The sequence below is a fragment of the Pogoniulus pusillus genome, chromosome 32, assembly GCF_015220805.1.
Source record: "Pogoniulus pusillus isolate bPogPus1 chromosome 32, bPogPus1.pri, whole genome shotgun sequence".
Classification (NCBI taxonomy): domain Eukaryota; kingdom Metazoa; phylum Chordata; class Aves; order Piciformes; family Lybiidae; genus Pogoniulus; species Pogoniulus pusillus.
The window spans coordinates 14953733-14969089 of NC_087295.1; the positions used below are offsets into that span (position 1 = coordinate 14953733).

At 48.2% G+C, this 15357-nt stretch overlaps 1 protein-coding gene across 3 annotated transcripts in view; it reads right to left on the bottom strand.

Annotated features, from left to right (window-relative positions):
* Positions 1-15357, bottom strand: part of GADL1 (glutamate decarboxylase like 1) — a 120952-nt gene that overhangs the window by 88664 nt on the left and 16931 nt on the right. For all 3 annotated transcript variants that reach the window (XM_064169623.1, XM_064169624.1, XM_064169625.1), the window contains exons 2-6: positions 12713-12882; positions 11788-11914; positions 8005-8095; positions 4829-4935; positions 2710-2825 (exon numbers count right to left, since the gene is read on the bottom strand). In XM_064169623.1, coding sequence (XP_064025693.1) covers positions 2710-2825; positions 4829-4935; positions 8005-8095; positions 11788-11914; positions 12713-12882 — 611 coding nt within the window. The remainder of the gene's footprint in view (positions 1-2709; positions 2826-4828; positions 4936-8004; positions 8096-11787; positions 11915-12712; positions 12883-15357) is intronic.

Consider the following 15357-nt stretch of genomic DNA (forward strand, 5'->3'; position numbering starts at 1 on the left):
AACACACACACCCCCAGCCCGTGTACCCCTGGGGTCTGCCCAGGTAATCCCCTATTGGGAGGGTCCAGGCAAACAGCTCCTGCCTATTAAGGTAAGGTTTGGCTTACTGCCAGCCTGATTGGTCACTTTAGATGGCCAAAAGAGCCACGAATCTTGGCTCAGAGTCTATAAAGAGGAGTACAAAGAAGCACCACATGTTCAGACAACTCAGAGTGTTCAGAGGATCGAGCTCAGCTCTCTGATCCACATAGCAGTCCAGATCTGCTTGCATGGCCTAGACACAGCATCAGGCCCTTACTCACTTGCAAGCATTACTGAGGCTCAGCCCTCTTGCATTGATCTCAAGGCACAGTTAAGCTGTCTGCAAAGCCTTTGAGCAGCAGAGCACCTGCACACCTGCACTTGGTACATGTATGGGGAGCTGAGAGCCCCTGCCTAAGCCTAGAGCAGCCACACACACTGGCTTTGCTATCCTGCATTCATCTATGGAGCTCAAGCCTCCCTGCAGCCTGGCACACTGCTTGCCAGCTGCCCTGTAAGCCTGGAGAATCCAGGCTCAGCAGACCTTCCAGACTGTCTGCTAACCTACAAACACAGCCTGCTAGCTGTGAGACAACTGTGCCAGAGACTGCATGGACAAATCCTGCTCCTGCACCTGGAAACCCTGCCAGCTGATCATCCCTGGACACGGCATCCAGAAGCAGCAGCAGCACTGAGGCAGAGACCACACCAGGAGAGAAGGTCAGAGAAATCCTGTTTACCCCAGAGACTGGGAACACCTTATCATTCCCCTGCAACCTGGGACAGATTCCAGCTTCACCAAGACCCAAATACTGGGCACTGCTGTGACACAATCCCGGGAGGGTGATTAATGATTAATACTTAAGAGCAACACATCTAAGCAAGCTTTAATTCCTTTGGAAAATAAGTTACCTCTGTCTTAAGAGCAGACACAGTTTCAGCCCCTGCTGGGCAGACAGCATAGTTGTTAAGAGGCATTAAGCCTAAGGGAATCTTTCTCTCTGTCTATAGTTGTTGATAATTTGATATTTCCATTTAATAATCCAATCCCTGTAAATATATCCCAGCTGTTTTCATAACCTTGCACAAAGAACTTGATTACAGAGTGGTTGGGGGTGGTACAGATTTGTAAATATTAATTTTAATAAATAATTTTATAAAAATTGAATACCACCTCAAATTAATCTCTCACCTCCCCCTAACAGAGGAGGAACAAGAGAAATCCCCTCCGTGACAGAAACTACATCCACTCCACTGCAGGTGTGTTCCATGTAAATTGTTCCAGCAATTTCCAAGAGCAGAAACATGAAAGTTTGCTTTCTGAAAACAAGGAGGTTTCTGCATGAGTATTTACCATCAGCCATTGTAAAGGTAGGGGTAGGATTTATCCCAAAATTAATATGGTTTATTAATTTTGATATTTACCAATCTCACCACAGGATCACAAGATTATGATTTTTAATACTAATAGGTTCTTTGCATGATTATGGAAAGTGTCACATAGAGGGAAATGGACTCTAGAACACTTAAGAGACAACCAGCAACAATACAGCAAATATTAACTCTTTAGGAAAGAGAATCTTGTGGCCAACACATCGCTCATCCCCGAGGGAGACCCGAGAGGCTCCCCTCTGCCAAGTCAGAAGGCATAACAGAATTCAGTTATAGAGAGGCTTATGAATAATTACTCACAAAATAGTATCAGAGAGTACCAAAACACTTGAGGAGAGCTCTGTTGGTGTCCTGCAAGCCGCTGCAGGCAAAGCAGAGCGTAAGGCAGCAGTGCAGAGCAGGCGAAAGCAAAAGCCAAGCAGTCATGTGGCTAAAGCCTGTTGATTGTTTGCCCGAATGTAACAGCCCCCTTGGTCACAGAGCCTCACCAATCAGAACAGCACTCTCCCAAACCTGACCATATCAGTGAAGTCAGGAGCTTGCTCTCCCTCATTTGGGAAGAACAGGTCTGGGCAGGTCCTGTCTTCTCCCTGCGCTCCGCTTCCCCCATCCAGCCGAGCGATGGTGATGATGGGATCACGCCTGGGCAAGCCAGGACATGCATCTTGCACGACTTGCCCCAGCATAGCACATCAAACACTGATGACCCATTTACAGTGCCAGTATCACAGTATCACCAAGGTTGGAAGAGACCTCACAGATCATCAAGTCCAACCCTTTACCACAGAGCTCAAGGCCAGACCATGGCACCAAGTGCCACGTCCAGTCCTGCCTTGAACAGCTCCAGGGACGGCGACTCCACCACCTCCCCGGGCAGCCCATTCCAGTGTCCAATGACTCTCTCAGGGAAGAACTTTCTCCTCACCTCCAGCCTAAATTTCCCCTGGCGCAGCTTGAGGCTGTGTCCTCTTGTTCTGGTGCTGGCCACCTGAGAGAAGAGAGCAACCTCCTCCTGGACACAACCTCCCCTCAGGTAGCTGTAGACAGCAATAAGGTCTGCCCTGAGCCTCCTCTTCTCCAGGCTAACCAATCCCAGCTCCCTCAGCCTCTCCTCGTAGGGCTGTGCTCAAGGCCTCTCCCCAGCCTCGTTGCCCTTCTCTGGACAAGCTCAAGCATCTCAGTGTCCCTCCTAAACTGGGGGGCCCAGAGCTGAACACAGTACTCAACAGACATGAAAATTATGATCTTGCAGACATTGAGAACAATGAAGTTCAAAAAGCTTTGCTTTGTTTTTACCTCCTCTGAAGCGAACAGGACGAGCCGTGGCAAACCTGAGAGCCCTTTCTCCTTTATCTCAGGGCAGAACTTGTATCTTGCCAGGTTCATAGCATACATGTTAGAAACAGAGCCACCTGCACAAAGACGCAAACATCAGGTTAGACACAGTCCAGCACCTCTCCCATACCTGTATGTGTGATGGTTTGGGAGTTCCCTGACCACCCCCCTCCCCCCCAATGAAATCACCTAGAATAGACTCAGCCAGCTGGGAGTTAAGGAATGAAGCTTTATACTCACAGCTCAGCACAAGATACAAGCAGAGAGTTACAACAGATACAGCTACAGACAGAAATAGGCAAGTTAAAGGTAACACAGAAACACAGCAGCCCTGCCAGAAACCAGAGTGCCCAGGAGGGGCTCCCAACCACCCTTCCACCTTCTTCTCTCCCCTCTACCTTATCCCAGACTATGCCTTACATGCAAGGTGAGTTTGGAGGATCAGCAAGGTGGGTTAGAAGCAAAAGGAGTTGAGGCTCTGCAGCCTGGAGAAGAGAAGGATTCGAGAAGACCTTGGAGTAGCTTTCCAGTATCTGAAGAGGGCCACAGGAAGGCTGGGGAGGGACTATTAACAAGGTCTTGTAATGACAGGACAAGGGGTAATGGGTTTGAACTGGCAGAGGGGAGATTCAAACTGGATGTTAGTAAGAAGTTCTTTACAGTGAGGGTGGTGAGGCACTGGCACAGGCTGCCCAGGGAGGTTGTGGCTGCTCCCTCCCTGGAGGTGTTCAAGGCCAGGTTGGATGAGGCCTTGAGTGACCTGTTTTAGTGGGAGGTGTCCCTGCCTATGGCAAGGCTGAGCTTTGAGCTCCCTTCCAACCTAAACCATTGTACAATTCTATGATTCAAGGCAGCGGGGCTGGGAGGATGCTTTACAGAAGGTTTGAAAAGCACAGCTTATCAAGCTCAGAAATACTTGGCCAGCTCTAGCAGAACATTATAAAAAAATACTCAAACTTAGAGGAATTAAGCTCATGACACTCACACTAGGATAAACTCTGGCCTCCACAGCTGATAGGCAGGATACAGAGATCAGCACTCCCAGGCACCACTGCTGTTATCCAGCAGGAAAAAGCCAGCTCCCTGCCTGCTGACCAATTCAGGCACCACTGTTGGTATCCAGCAGGAAAAAGCCAGCTCCCTGCCTGCTGACCAATTCAGGCACCACTGTTGGTATCCAGCAGGAAAAAGCCAGCTCCCTGCCTGCTAATTCAGGCACCACTGTTGGTATCCAGCAGGAAAAAGCCAGCTCCCTGCCTGCTAACTAATTCAGGCACCACTGTTGGTATCCAGCAGGAAAAAGCCAGCTCCCTGCCTGCTAACTAATTCAGGCACCACTGTTGGTATCCAGCAGGAAAAAGCCATCTCCCTGCCTGCTAATTCAGGCACCACTGTTGGTATCCAGCAGGAAAAAGCCAGCTCCCTGCCTGCTAACTAATTCAGGCACCACTGTTGGTATCCAGCAGGAAAAAGCCAGCTCCCTGCCTGCTAACTAATTCAGGCACCACTGTTGGTATCCAGCAGGAAAAAACCAGCTCCCTGCCTGCTAACTAATTCAGGCACCACTGTTGGTATCCAGCAGGAAAAAACCAGCTCCCTGCCTGCTAACCAATTCAGGCACCACTGTTGGTATCCAGCAGGCAAAAACCAGCTCCCTGCCTGCTGACCAATTCAGGCACCACTGTTGGTATCCAGCAGGCAAAAACCAGCTCCCTGCCTGCTGACCAATTCAGGCACCACTGTTGGTATCCAGCAGGCAAAAAACAGCTCCCTGCCTGCTAACCAATGTGACTCACCCCACTGAGGCTGTCGGTATAGTTAATAACAGCAGGAAAAGCTGCTGGTACGAACAAGTAATTTCCAATTCATGATACTTACTGCAGAAGAGGTTTCAGTCATTTGCCAGTTAGATTCACAGAATTACCACTAGGAGCATACCACAAACCTGGCTGAAATGTTGTGTGTGTGTATCACTGGGTTTTGCATGCACTCTCACACGTTCTGTGCAAATAGAGTTCATGCAATTCCTGGTTATCAGCTGGTTTGTAACGACTTATCTTGCAATCTGCACGGGTCCTACCTGGATTAAATATCCCATCGCCTTCTTCCCAGCCTATGAACTCAATCATTTTCTTGATGACTGCTTCTTCCACCAACAGAAACACAGGAGATACTTCATACGTGTACCTAAACGAAAATAAAAGCATCATGGTTGGTGTTAAGACTACAGAACTCATACCACAGAACACTGCTCAAGCTAGGTAAGTCTCTTGCACCTTTCTCTAATCTCTCAGAAGGTGATCACGACCAGCAGAACTCTAAGCAACAAAACGTTACACACCTGACCCAGCAGGACAACTGCCTAGTTCCTGACAGTGGCAGTGACTCTTCCACCCTCCAGGTCATACATCAGAGTTTGCTTTTAAAGTAGATCACATGCTTAGATTTCAGCTGTAATCACCGAATCAAGCAGGTTGGAAAAGAGCTCCAAGCCCACCCAGCCCAACCTAGCACCCAGCCCTGGCCAATCAACCAGACCATGGCACTAAGTGCCCCAGCCAGGCTTGGCTTCAACACCTCCAGGCATAGTGACTCCACCACCTCCCTGGGCAGCCCATTCCAATGCCAATCACTCTCTCTGCCAACAACTTCCTCCTAACATTCAGCCTGAACCTGCCCTGGCACAACTTGAGACTGTGTCCCCTTGTTCTGATGCTGCTTGCCTGGCAGAAAAGCCCAACCCCACCTGGCTACAGCCTCCCTTCAGGTAGTTGTAGACAGCAATGAGCTCTGCCCTGAGCCTCCTCCTCTCCAGGCTGCGCACCCCCAGCTCCTCTCAGGGCTATGTTCCAGGCCCTTTACCAGTTTCATTGCCCTTCTCTGGACACCTTCCAGCACCTCAATATCTCTCTTGAATTGAGGAGCCCAGGACTGGACACAGCACTCAAGGGGTGGCCTGAGCAGTGCTGAGTACAGGGGCAGAAGAACCTCCCTGGTCCTGCTGCCCACACTGCTCCTGAGCCAGCCCAGGATGCCATTGGCTCTGCTGCCCACCTGGGCACTGCTGCCTCATCTTCAGCCACTTTCTACAAGCACCCCCAGGTCCCTCTCTGCCTGGCTGCTCTCAGCCACTCTGTCCGCAGCCTGTAGTGCTGCTTGGGGTTATTGTGGTCAAAGCGTAGAACCCTGCACTTAGCCTTGTTCAGTCTCATCCCACGCAACCACACAACAACAGTGAAAGACACCAAAACACCACGCAAACAGACAACACCACCACCACAACACCCCACTCAACCACACGACAACAGTGGAAGACACTTAAACACACCACACACCAATGAAAGACACCAAAACACCCCATGCAACCACACACCACCACCAAACCGCCCCACACAACCACACCACAACAACGAACGACACCAAAACACACCACACGACAACGAACGACACCAAAACACACCACACGACAACGAACGACACCAAAACACACCACACGACAACAGAAGACACCAAAACACACCACACGACAACAGAAGACACCAAAACACACCACACGACAACAGAAGACACCAAAACACACCACACGACAACAGAAGACACCAAAACACACCACACGACAACAAAAGACACCAAAACACACCACACGACAACAGAAGACACCAAAACACACCACACGACAACAAAAGACACCAAAACACACCACACAACCACAAGACACCAAAACACACCACACAACCACAAGACACCAAAACACACCACACAACCACAAGACACCAAAACACACCACACAACCACAAGACACCAAAACACACCACACAACAACAAAAGACACCAAAACACACCACACAACCACAAGACACCAAAACACACCACACAACCACAAGACACCAAAACACACCACACAACAACGAAAGACACCAAAACACACCACACAACCACAAGACACCAAAACACACCACACAACAACGAAAGACACCAAAACACACCACACAACCACAAGACACCAAAACACACCACACAACCACAAGACACCAAAATACACCACACAACCACAAGACACCAAAACACACCACACAACAACAAAAGACACCAAAACACCCCACACAACAACAGAAGACACCAAAACACCCCACACAACAACAGAAGACACCAAAACACCCCACACAACAACAAAAGACACCAAAACACCCCACACAACAACAAAAGACACCAAAACACACCACACAACAACAAAAGACACCAAAACACCCCACACAACAACAAAAGACACCAAAACACACCACACAACCACACCACAACAACAAAAGACACCAAAACACACCACACAACAACAAAAGACACCAAAACACACCACACAACAACAAAAGACACCAAAACACCCCACACAACAACAAAAGACACCAAAACACCCCACACAACAACAAAAGACACCAAAACACACCACACAACAACAAAAGACACCAAAACACCCCACACAACAACAAAAGACACCAAAACACCCCACACAACAACAAAAGACACCAAAACACCCCACACAACCACACCACAACAATGAAAGACACCAAAACACACCACACAACAACAATGAAAGACACTAAAACACCCCACACAACAATGAAAGACACCAAAACACACCACACAACAATGAAAGACACCAAAACACCCCACACAACCAGACCACAACAATGAAAGACACCAAAACACCCCACAACAATGAAAGACACCAAAACACCCCACACAACAACAAAAGACACCAAAACACCCCACACAACCACACCACAACAATGAAAGACACCAAAACACACCACACAACAACAATGAAAGACACTAAAACACCCCACACAACAATGAAAGACACCAAAACACACCACACAACAACAAAAGACACCAAAACACCCCACACAACCACACCACAACAATGAAAGACACCAAAACACACCCCACAACAACAATGAAAGACACTAAAACACCCCACACAACAATGAAAGACACCAAAACACACCACACAACAATGAAAGACACCAAAACACCCCACACAACCAGACCACAACAATGAAAGACACCAAAACACCCCACAACAATGAAAGACACCAAAACACCCCACACAACAACAAAAGACACCAAAACACCCCACACAATCACACGACAACAATGAAAGACACCAAAAGACATCACAAAAAGAAAGGCACAACCACAAGCATGTTATTGCCAAGAGCATGCTAATTCATCACCAAGAAGACAAAGAAGTACACTTACAGACTTGGGTTCAGCGCTTCTGTAATGAATCGAGCCACTAAGGAGTAATAATCTGTTCCAGCATACAGCTGATTAAAAAATCTGGGATGACCTGAAAATACAGATGAAAGGCAGGCAGTGACAAAATACACATGAAAAGAAAATGCATTGCAAGCCCTCTCAGGTGAGCAGTGATCACTGCAAGCCACAATTCACTCCATCATTCAGTATTTTCTGGGCTCTCTGTACTCTTTATGGGTTAGGCAATCCTTTGAAAGCAAATTTAATCAGCACCTTCAGGTGCCAAAAGAAGCTTTGAGAGATGCAAGCAGCACACATCATGAATGTGGGTTTTTCACAAGTTCTACAAACAAAGTCCAAACAAAACCAAAGCAACTAATGAAACTCTTTTTGAGTTTATACAGTGGCTTTTAACAGTGGACTTGAGAGGCCACAGTGGCTACTGTGATGGTTTGGGTGTTAGTCATCCCTGCCACACTTAGGGAAAATCACCCAGACTAGACTCAGCCAGCTGGAAGCTAAGGAATGAAGCTACGTTTACAGCTTAGCACAATTACAAGCAGATATACACAGATACATACAGTTATAGACAAGTTAAAAGCAAAACAGAACCACAGTACCTCTCCCAGAAAACAGAGTCCCCAGGAGGGCTCCCGACCCAAGCCCCCTTCCCCCTCTCTCTTTCCCTCCCTGCAGAAATAACCAGATCAATCCACATATACCTCACATGATAAATCTGGAGATCTGAGGTGAGATGTCAAAGACAACAAGGAGGTTGGAGGAAAAAGGGTTAGGTCAGATTAGAGTTAAGGCAGAGACGGCCACACAGACCAGACCAAAAGAAGGCACAGCCAGAAGTGAGAGCTCACTGAGCAGTGTGTGAGCAGTGAGTGCCTTATCTATCTTTTGACTGCAGAAAGCACTTCTCAGCAGAAGAATGAGGGATATAGGCTACTGTTGGTTTTTTTCTTTCTTCTCACAGTTAAGGATTTAATTTCTCTCAGTAAAATACTCCAATGAGCCTCAAATCTCTCAGCTCCTCAATTCAAGAGAGATGTTGAGGTATTGGAAGGTGTCCAGAGAAGGGCAGCAAGGCTGGGGAGGGGCCTGGAGCACAGCCCTGGGAGGAGAGGCTGAGGGAGCAGGGGGTGTGCAGCCTGGAGAAGAGGAGGCTCAGGGCAGAGCTCATTGCTGTCTGCAGCTGCCTGAAGGGAGGCTGTAGCCAGCTGAGCTTGGACTCTTCTCCCAGGCAAGCAGCAACAGAATAAGGGGACAGAGTCTCAAGTTGTGCCAGGGCGGGTCTAGGCTGGATGTTAGGAGGAAGTTGTTGTCAGAGAGAGTGATTGGCATTGGAATGGGCTGCCCAGGGAGGTGGTGGAGTCACTGTGCCTGGAGGTGTTGAAGCCAAGCCTGGCTGGGGCACTCAGTGTCATGGTCTGGTTGATTGGCCAGAGCTGGGTGCTAGGTTGGACTGGATAAGCTTGGAGCTCTCTTCCAACGTGCTTGATTCTGTGATTGTATGAGACCAGCACAGCCACAAATAATCCTACTTTGCAGAATGCAGGAATGTGCTGATCCTAGGTAGCTGTGCCTGTGCTCACCCGCAGGCTCAGATCTGAGAGAGGAGGGCAGTTAAACTGCTGGGGAAAAATTTGCTGCAGACTTAAAATGACAAGAGAATTTGTTTACCTGCCTTGAAACACTAAGCTATAACTCTATGCTATCGCTGACTGTAAAACACAAGTCAGTTCAGCTGCAGGATCACCACCTAAGTTTTAACACACAGCACAGTAAGAGCTATGTGCAAACCCTGGTATATTATATGTCTCCATTCTATTATGGATAGGGCTTCAGTAAATGTTAATACTTAGATCAAAGACTCTTTTTCACAATGCATTTTTATATACATTTATCTTTTTTATACATAGACAGAAACCCCCTTCCTGAGGTGACAGGGTAACACATTAAAATCTACAGGCACTTTGCAAAGAGAACACCTTCCAGTAGCTCAGCAAGCCTATCTGTGTATGTCCAGTTCTGGGCTCCTCAATTCAAGAGAGATGCTGAGGTGCTGGAAGGTGTCCAGAGAAGGGTAGCAAGGCTGGGGAGGTGTCTGGAGCACAGCCCTGTGAGGAGAGGCTGAGGGAGCTGGGGGTGTGCAGCCTGCAGAAGAGGAGGCTCAGGGCAGAGCTCATTGCTGTCTGCAGCTGCCTGAAGGGAGGCTGTAGCCAGCTGAGGTTGGACTCTTCTGCCAGGCAAGCAGCAACAGAACAAGGGGGCACAGTCTCAAGTTGTGCCAGGTCTAGGCTGGATGTCAGGAGGAAGTTGTTGTCAGAGAGAGTGATTGGCATTGGAATGGGCTGCCCAGGGAGGTGGTAGAGTCTGTGTGGCTGGAGGTGTTGAAGCCAAGCCTGGCTGGGGCACTTAGTGCCATGGTCTGGTTGATTGGTAAGGGCTGGGTGCTAGGTTGGACTGGCTGAGCCTGGAGCTCTCTTCCAACCTGTCTGATTCTATGTTAGAAGATGCCCTTTCTAGATGACTCCTGAAGCTTTTCTGTGATTTTCAAGAGGCATCCATTGATTTTCAAAATGATTTTAGTTTTACTTTGCAGCAGTGGTGACTGCAGCAGTAGCTTGGCCACTATGCCAAGCATCCTTCTCACTTGTGGAATCAAAGCCTAAACCATGGCACATCTGAAATCCTGAGTCACTGATCCTCAGGGCTACATCCCAAACAGATGCTGTTCATCCTTTTTCACTAAAACAGAGTTGAACTACACAGAAAGGTTAGCTGTAGAGAACTAATCATGCAGACATGTGGTGTACTGTCTCAGAAACACAACAGGCTCTCTTCTCACAGTGTCTAGGGCAAGAATTGCTGCTTAACAGCAAACTAATGCCCTATAAGACAATTGCTCACAAAGAGCAGTAGTGATTGTGGGGTAATCATCACTAGGAATGCATGACAAAGGCAATGATTCACTCAGCAGAAAATCTCACTTCGAGATCCTCTCTCCTGCCTGTTTTGCTAGACTGTTGCACCATACCTCTCTAGGTGACTTTCATCAGACTTCAAGATGATAGACTGACATAATGTCAATGGCATTACAGGAATTATCATGGAATCAGTCAGGGTTGGAAGGCACCACAAGGATCATCTAGTTCCAACCCCCCTGCCATGCCCAGGGACACCTCACACTAGATCAGGCTGGCCAGAGCCTCATCCAGTCTGGCCTTAAACACTACCAGGCTTCCAGCACCTCCCCGGGCAACCTGTTCCAGGCTCTCACCACCCTCATGCTGAAGAACTTCCTGACATCCATCTGAATCTATCCATTCCTAGCTTCGTTCCATTGCCCCAGTCCTATCACTATCCTAAAAAGTCCCTCCTCAGCTTTCCTGCAGCCCACTTCAGATACTGAATGGCCAAAGTAAGGTCACCTTGGAGCCTTTTCCTCTCCAGACTGAACAGCCCCAACTCTCTCAGTCTCTCCTCCATAGCAGAGCAGCTCCAGCCCCTGCTCATCTTCGTGGCCCTTCTCTGGACACCTTCCAGCACATCCATATCCCTCTTGTACCAGGGGCTCACACACGTTAGTCAAACCTACAGTGAACAGCATTCAAGTCCAACAACAGAAGCTGGGCCAAATGTCTGCACACTTGTAGAGGCAGGCAGAAAACAAACAGACAGCCAGAGTCTCCTGAAGGGTGACAGAACTGTAAACATCATCCTGTCTTCCTAAACTAGCATCCAAAATAACCCCACAAGAAACTGCATTCCTACTGGTTTTGACACTGTATTGTATAACATCCCGGCAGAGCTGCAGGAGCTTCGGATGAGACTCTCCATCATCCCTGATTTCCAGGTCAAGAATCTGCTTCAGTGCCTCAGGGGCTCGCCACTCACACACCTAGAGACAAGGATGAAGAAGGACACCGGAATGAACGGCTTTGGCAGGAGGAAGAGGTCATAAGGGCACAAGGGAAGCACCACAGCCAGCGCTGGCTTCGCAGAGCTGCCCGCTGCAGGCAGCCATCAGCAAACACCTTCAGGAAATGGGTCTCATGGGTTCTTGGCTTTAGTGAGTCCTGGGCACTGCTTGACCATAGAAGAGTGAGGAATGTTGGAAGGCTTAGAAGAGCATGAGGTCTGCAGGGCAAATTCCACCTTCAGCTAAAGATTCACAATCACAGCATTTTCAGATGCTGCTGCACCAAGGAGTGGGAGCAATCAGCGCACCTGTCCAAATGCAAGCAGAATTCATTTGCAGCTCCTCTTTTCCCATACAGATGCTTAAGCAGGGGCTCTGCCAAAGCCAGAGCAATTTCATAAGGTTTCCTTTTCACAGTGGTACCCCATCTACTGTTCCTCCTTCTCCAGTAACACCACCCCTCAGGAGCAAACAAATAACTTCCCCCACCCCAAACAAGGAAAACACTACACCCATTTGTCAGCCCAAAGAAAGTGAGCATTGTAGTCCGAGATGAAAAACCCCATTCTTTTCTGGTAAATATGCATGCTAATGATGCCACTGAAAGCATTGCATAACGTGACCTTTGCTAATTTGTAATGCTGCCTTTTTATGTCAGAGCCAGGCACAAACCAGAAGCAATTTTGAGGCTACAGTGCAATAAAATATGCCTTAGAAAAAGACTGATTCTCCCCTCATCATCTCTCACAAGTCCTCAAGAATGCTCTGTGGCTTTACCTTTTCTGTTACATCATCAGCTTTCTGGATTACTTCTTCCATTATAATCTTACAGGCCTCTTCCACAAACTTCTCTCCTGCCTTTGAGTCCATTATTGGGCCGTTTAAGATGATGCCATCCACCAGAACAGCACTCTTCTTCTGGAGTATCTCCTGCTTGCAAGTACCAACTGTAAGACAAATAACTCATCATTAGAGTAAGACCTGGAAAACTAACTGTAAGACAAATAACTCATCATTAGAGTAGGACCTGGTAAACCAACCCATAAACTGAAACAAATAAAGAAGTAAAATAATAGGCTCCTTCATTGCTGAAGATTTGGTTAGCTCAAGGGAAAAAATGCAGATGAAGCTTTCACATGTAGAGAAATCCTAGACTTTGTTGGTGTTTGCAAACACCCAACCTGATGTGTTAGTTCAAACTTAGGCTGGTACAGGTAATAACAGCCTGATGTGTGCTACCTACTGCTTTCTGTAGCACACAAAAGCATCTGAGGCACCTTCCAGCAGGAAAATACAATTCTTTCCTAGAAGATGATGCAGAAATAGAACTTAGGCTGCCACTGCTATCAAGGAGAGTAAAAGATGTTTCTATAAGTATATTAATGGCAAGAGAAGGCGCAAGGATAACCTCCAGTCCTTATTAGATGGAGAGGAGAATATAGTGACAAAGGATGAGGAAAAGACAGAGGTGCTTAACACCTTCTTTGCCTCAATCTTCAATAGTGGGACAGGTTGTCTCCAGGACAGCTGGACTCCTGAGCTGGCAGATGGAGTCAGGGACCACTATAGTCCCCCTGTAATCCAGGAGGAAGAAGTAAGGGACCTGCTGAGCCACTTGGATCCTCACAAGTCCATGGGATATCCAGATGATATCCATCCTAGGGTGCTGAGGGAGCTGGCAGCTGAGCTGGCCAAGCCACTCTCCATCATTCATCAGCAGTCCTGGCTCACTGGAGAGGTCCCCAGGGGCTGGAAGCTGCCAATGTGATCTCATCCACAAGAAGGGTCGTAAGGAGGAACCAGGAAATTCCAGACCTGTCAGCCTGACCTCAGTTCCAGGCAAGGGCATGGAACAGGTCATCCTGAGTGCCATCACACAGCACCTACAGGATGGCCAAGGGATCAGGCCCAGCCAGCATGGGTTTAGGAAGGACAAGTCTGTCTCACCAAAATCCCCCTTTTACTATCAGGTTCCTGCCTGGTGCATGTGGGGCAGGCTGTGGATGGAGTCTGCCTGGACTGCAGCAGAGCCTTTGACACTGTCTGCCCCAACAAGCTCCTGGCACAGCTGGCAGCTCATGGCTTGGACAGATTCACTCTCTGCTGGGTCAAGAACTGGCTGGATGGCAGAGCCCAGAGAGTGGTGGTGAATGGTGCCACATCCAGTTGGCAGCTGTCACTAGTGGTGTGCCCCAGGGGTCAGTGCTGCAAGAGTTGGGGTTCTGCAGACTGGAGAAGAGAAGGCTTCCAGGAGACCTTGGAGTGGCTTTCCACTATCTGAAGTGGGCTGCAGGAGGACTGGGGAGGAACTATTGGCAAGACCTTATAAAGACAGGACAAGGAGGAATGGGTTTAAACTGGCAGAGGGGAGATTCAAACTGGATGTTAGTAAGAAGTTCTTTGCAGTGAGGGTGATGAGACACTGGCACAGGCTGCCCATGGAGGTTGTGGCTGCTCCCTCCCTGGAGGTGTTCAAGGCCAGGTTGGATGAGTCCTTGAGCAACCTGTTCTAGTGGGAGGTGTCCCTGCCCATGGCTGGGGGTGGAACTGGCTGAGCTTTGAGGTCCCTTCCAACCTAAACCATTCCACGATTCTATCAATATCACATCTCAGTGTTCCTCCTCTGTTTGCCCTCAGTCTAAGTGCCACCACTCACTAAGTCATTTGCTGTGCAGTTTATCTTTATTCACTTCTCCAATGATGATGTCTCTCCTATCCCTCACCTTTATCTAAGAGACAGAGTCCCCTGCTGTGCTCCATACACACATTGCTACTCTCTCCTTTATGTTACCTCTTGGAAGCACATCTGAGATGCTTCAGTGAGAGTGGCCAGTAGCAGCAGCAACGTATCTAATTCATGTATAGATTTCATATGCCAAGATCAGGGCTTCTACTGGAATCAGTGTGAGGATAAAGATGAAAGTGAGACATTTGGAGATACCAAGGGAACCAATATTTGTAACAGCAGAGCACTGGGAAAACTGGACACTACTATATCCAAATTACCTGGGTTACAGACACTATCTGGCCACTGTCTCACCTCAGAACAGTTGACCTATGAAGCCAGGCAGCATTGCCCTTAAGAACTCTCTGAATTCACAGTTAAGGATGGTGGAAGGGTAAAAATATATGAAAGAAAATGTTCTATACTCAAAACAATTTTATCTTCAGGAATAACCCCAGGGAGCAGGATAGGTTGGGGACTGACCTTTGGAAAGCAGTGAAGGGGAAAAGGATTTGGGGTTCTTAGTGGATGGGAGGGTGACCATGAGCCAGCAATGTGCTCTGCTGGCAAGGAGGGGCAATGCCATTCTGGGGTGGATTAGAAAGGCTGTGGGTAGTCATAGAATCACATAATCAGTCAGGGTTGGAAGGGACCACAAGGAGCAGACAGTTCCAACCCCCCTGCCATGCCCAGGGAC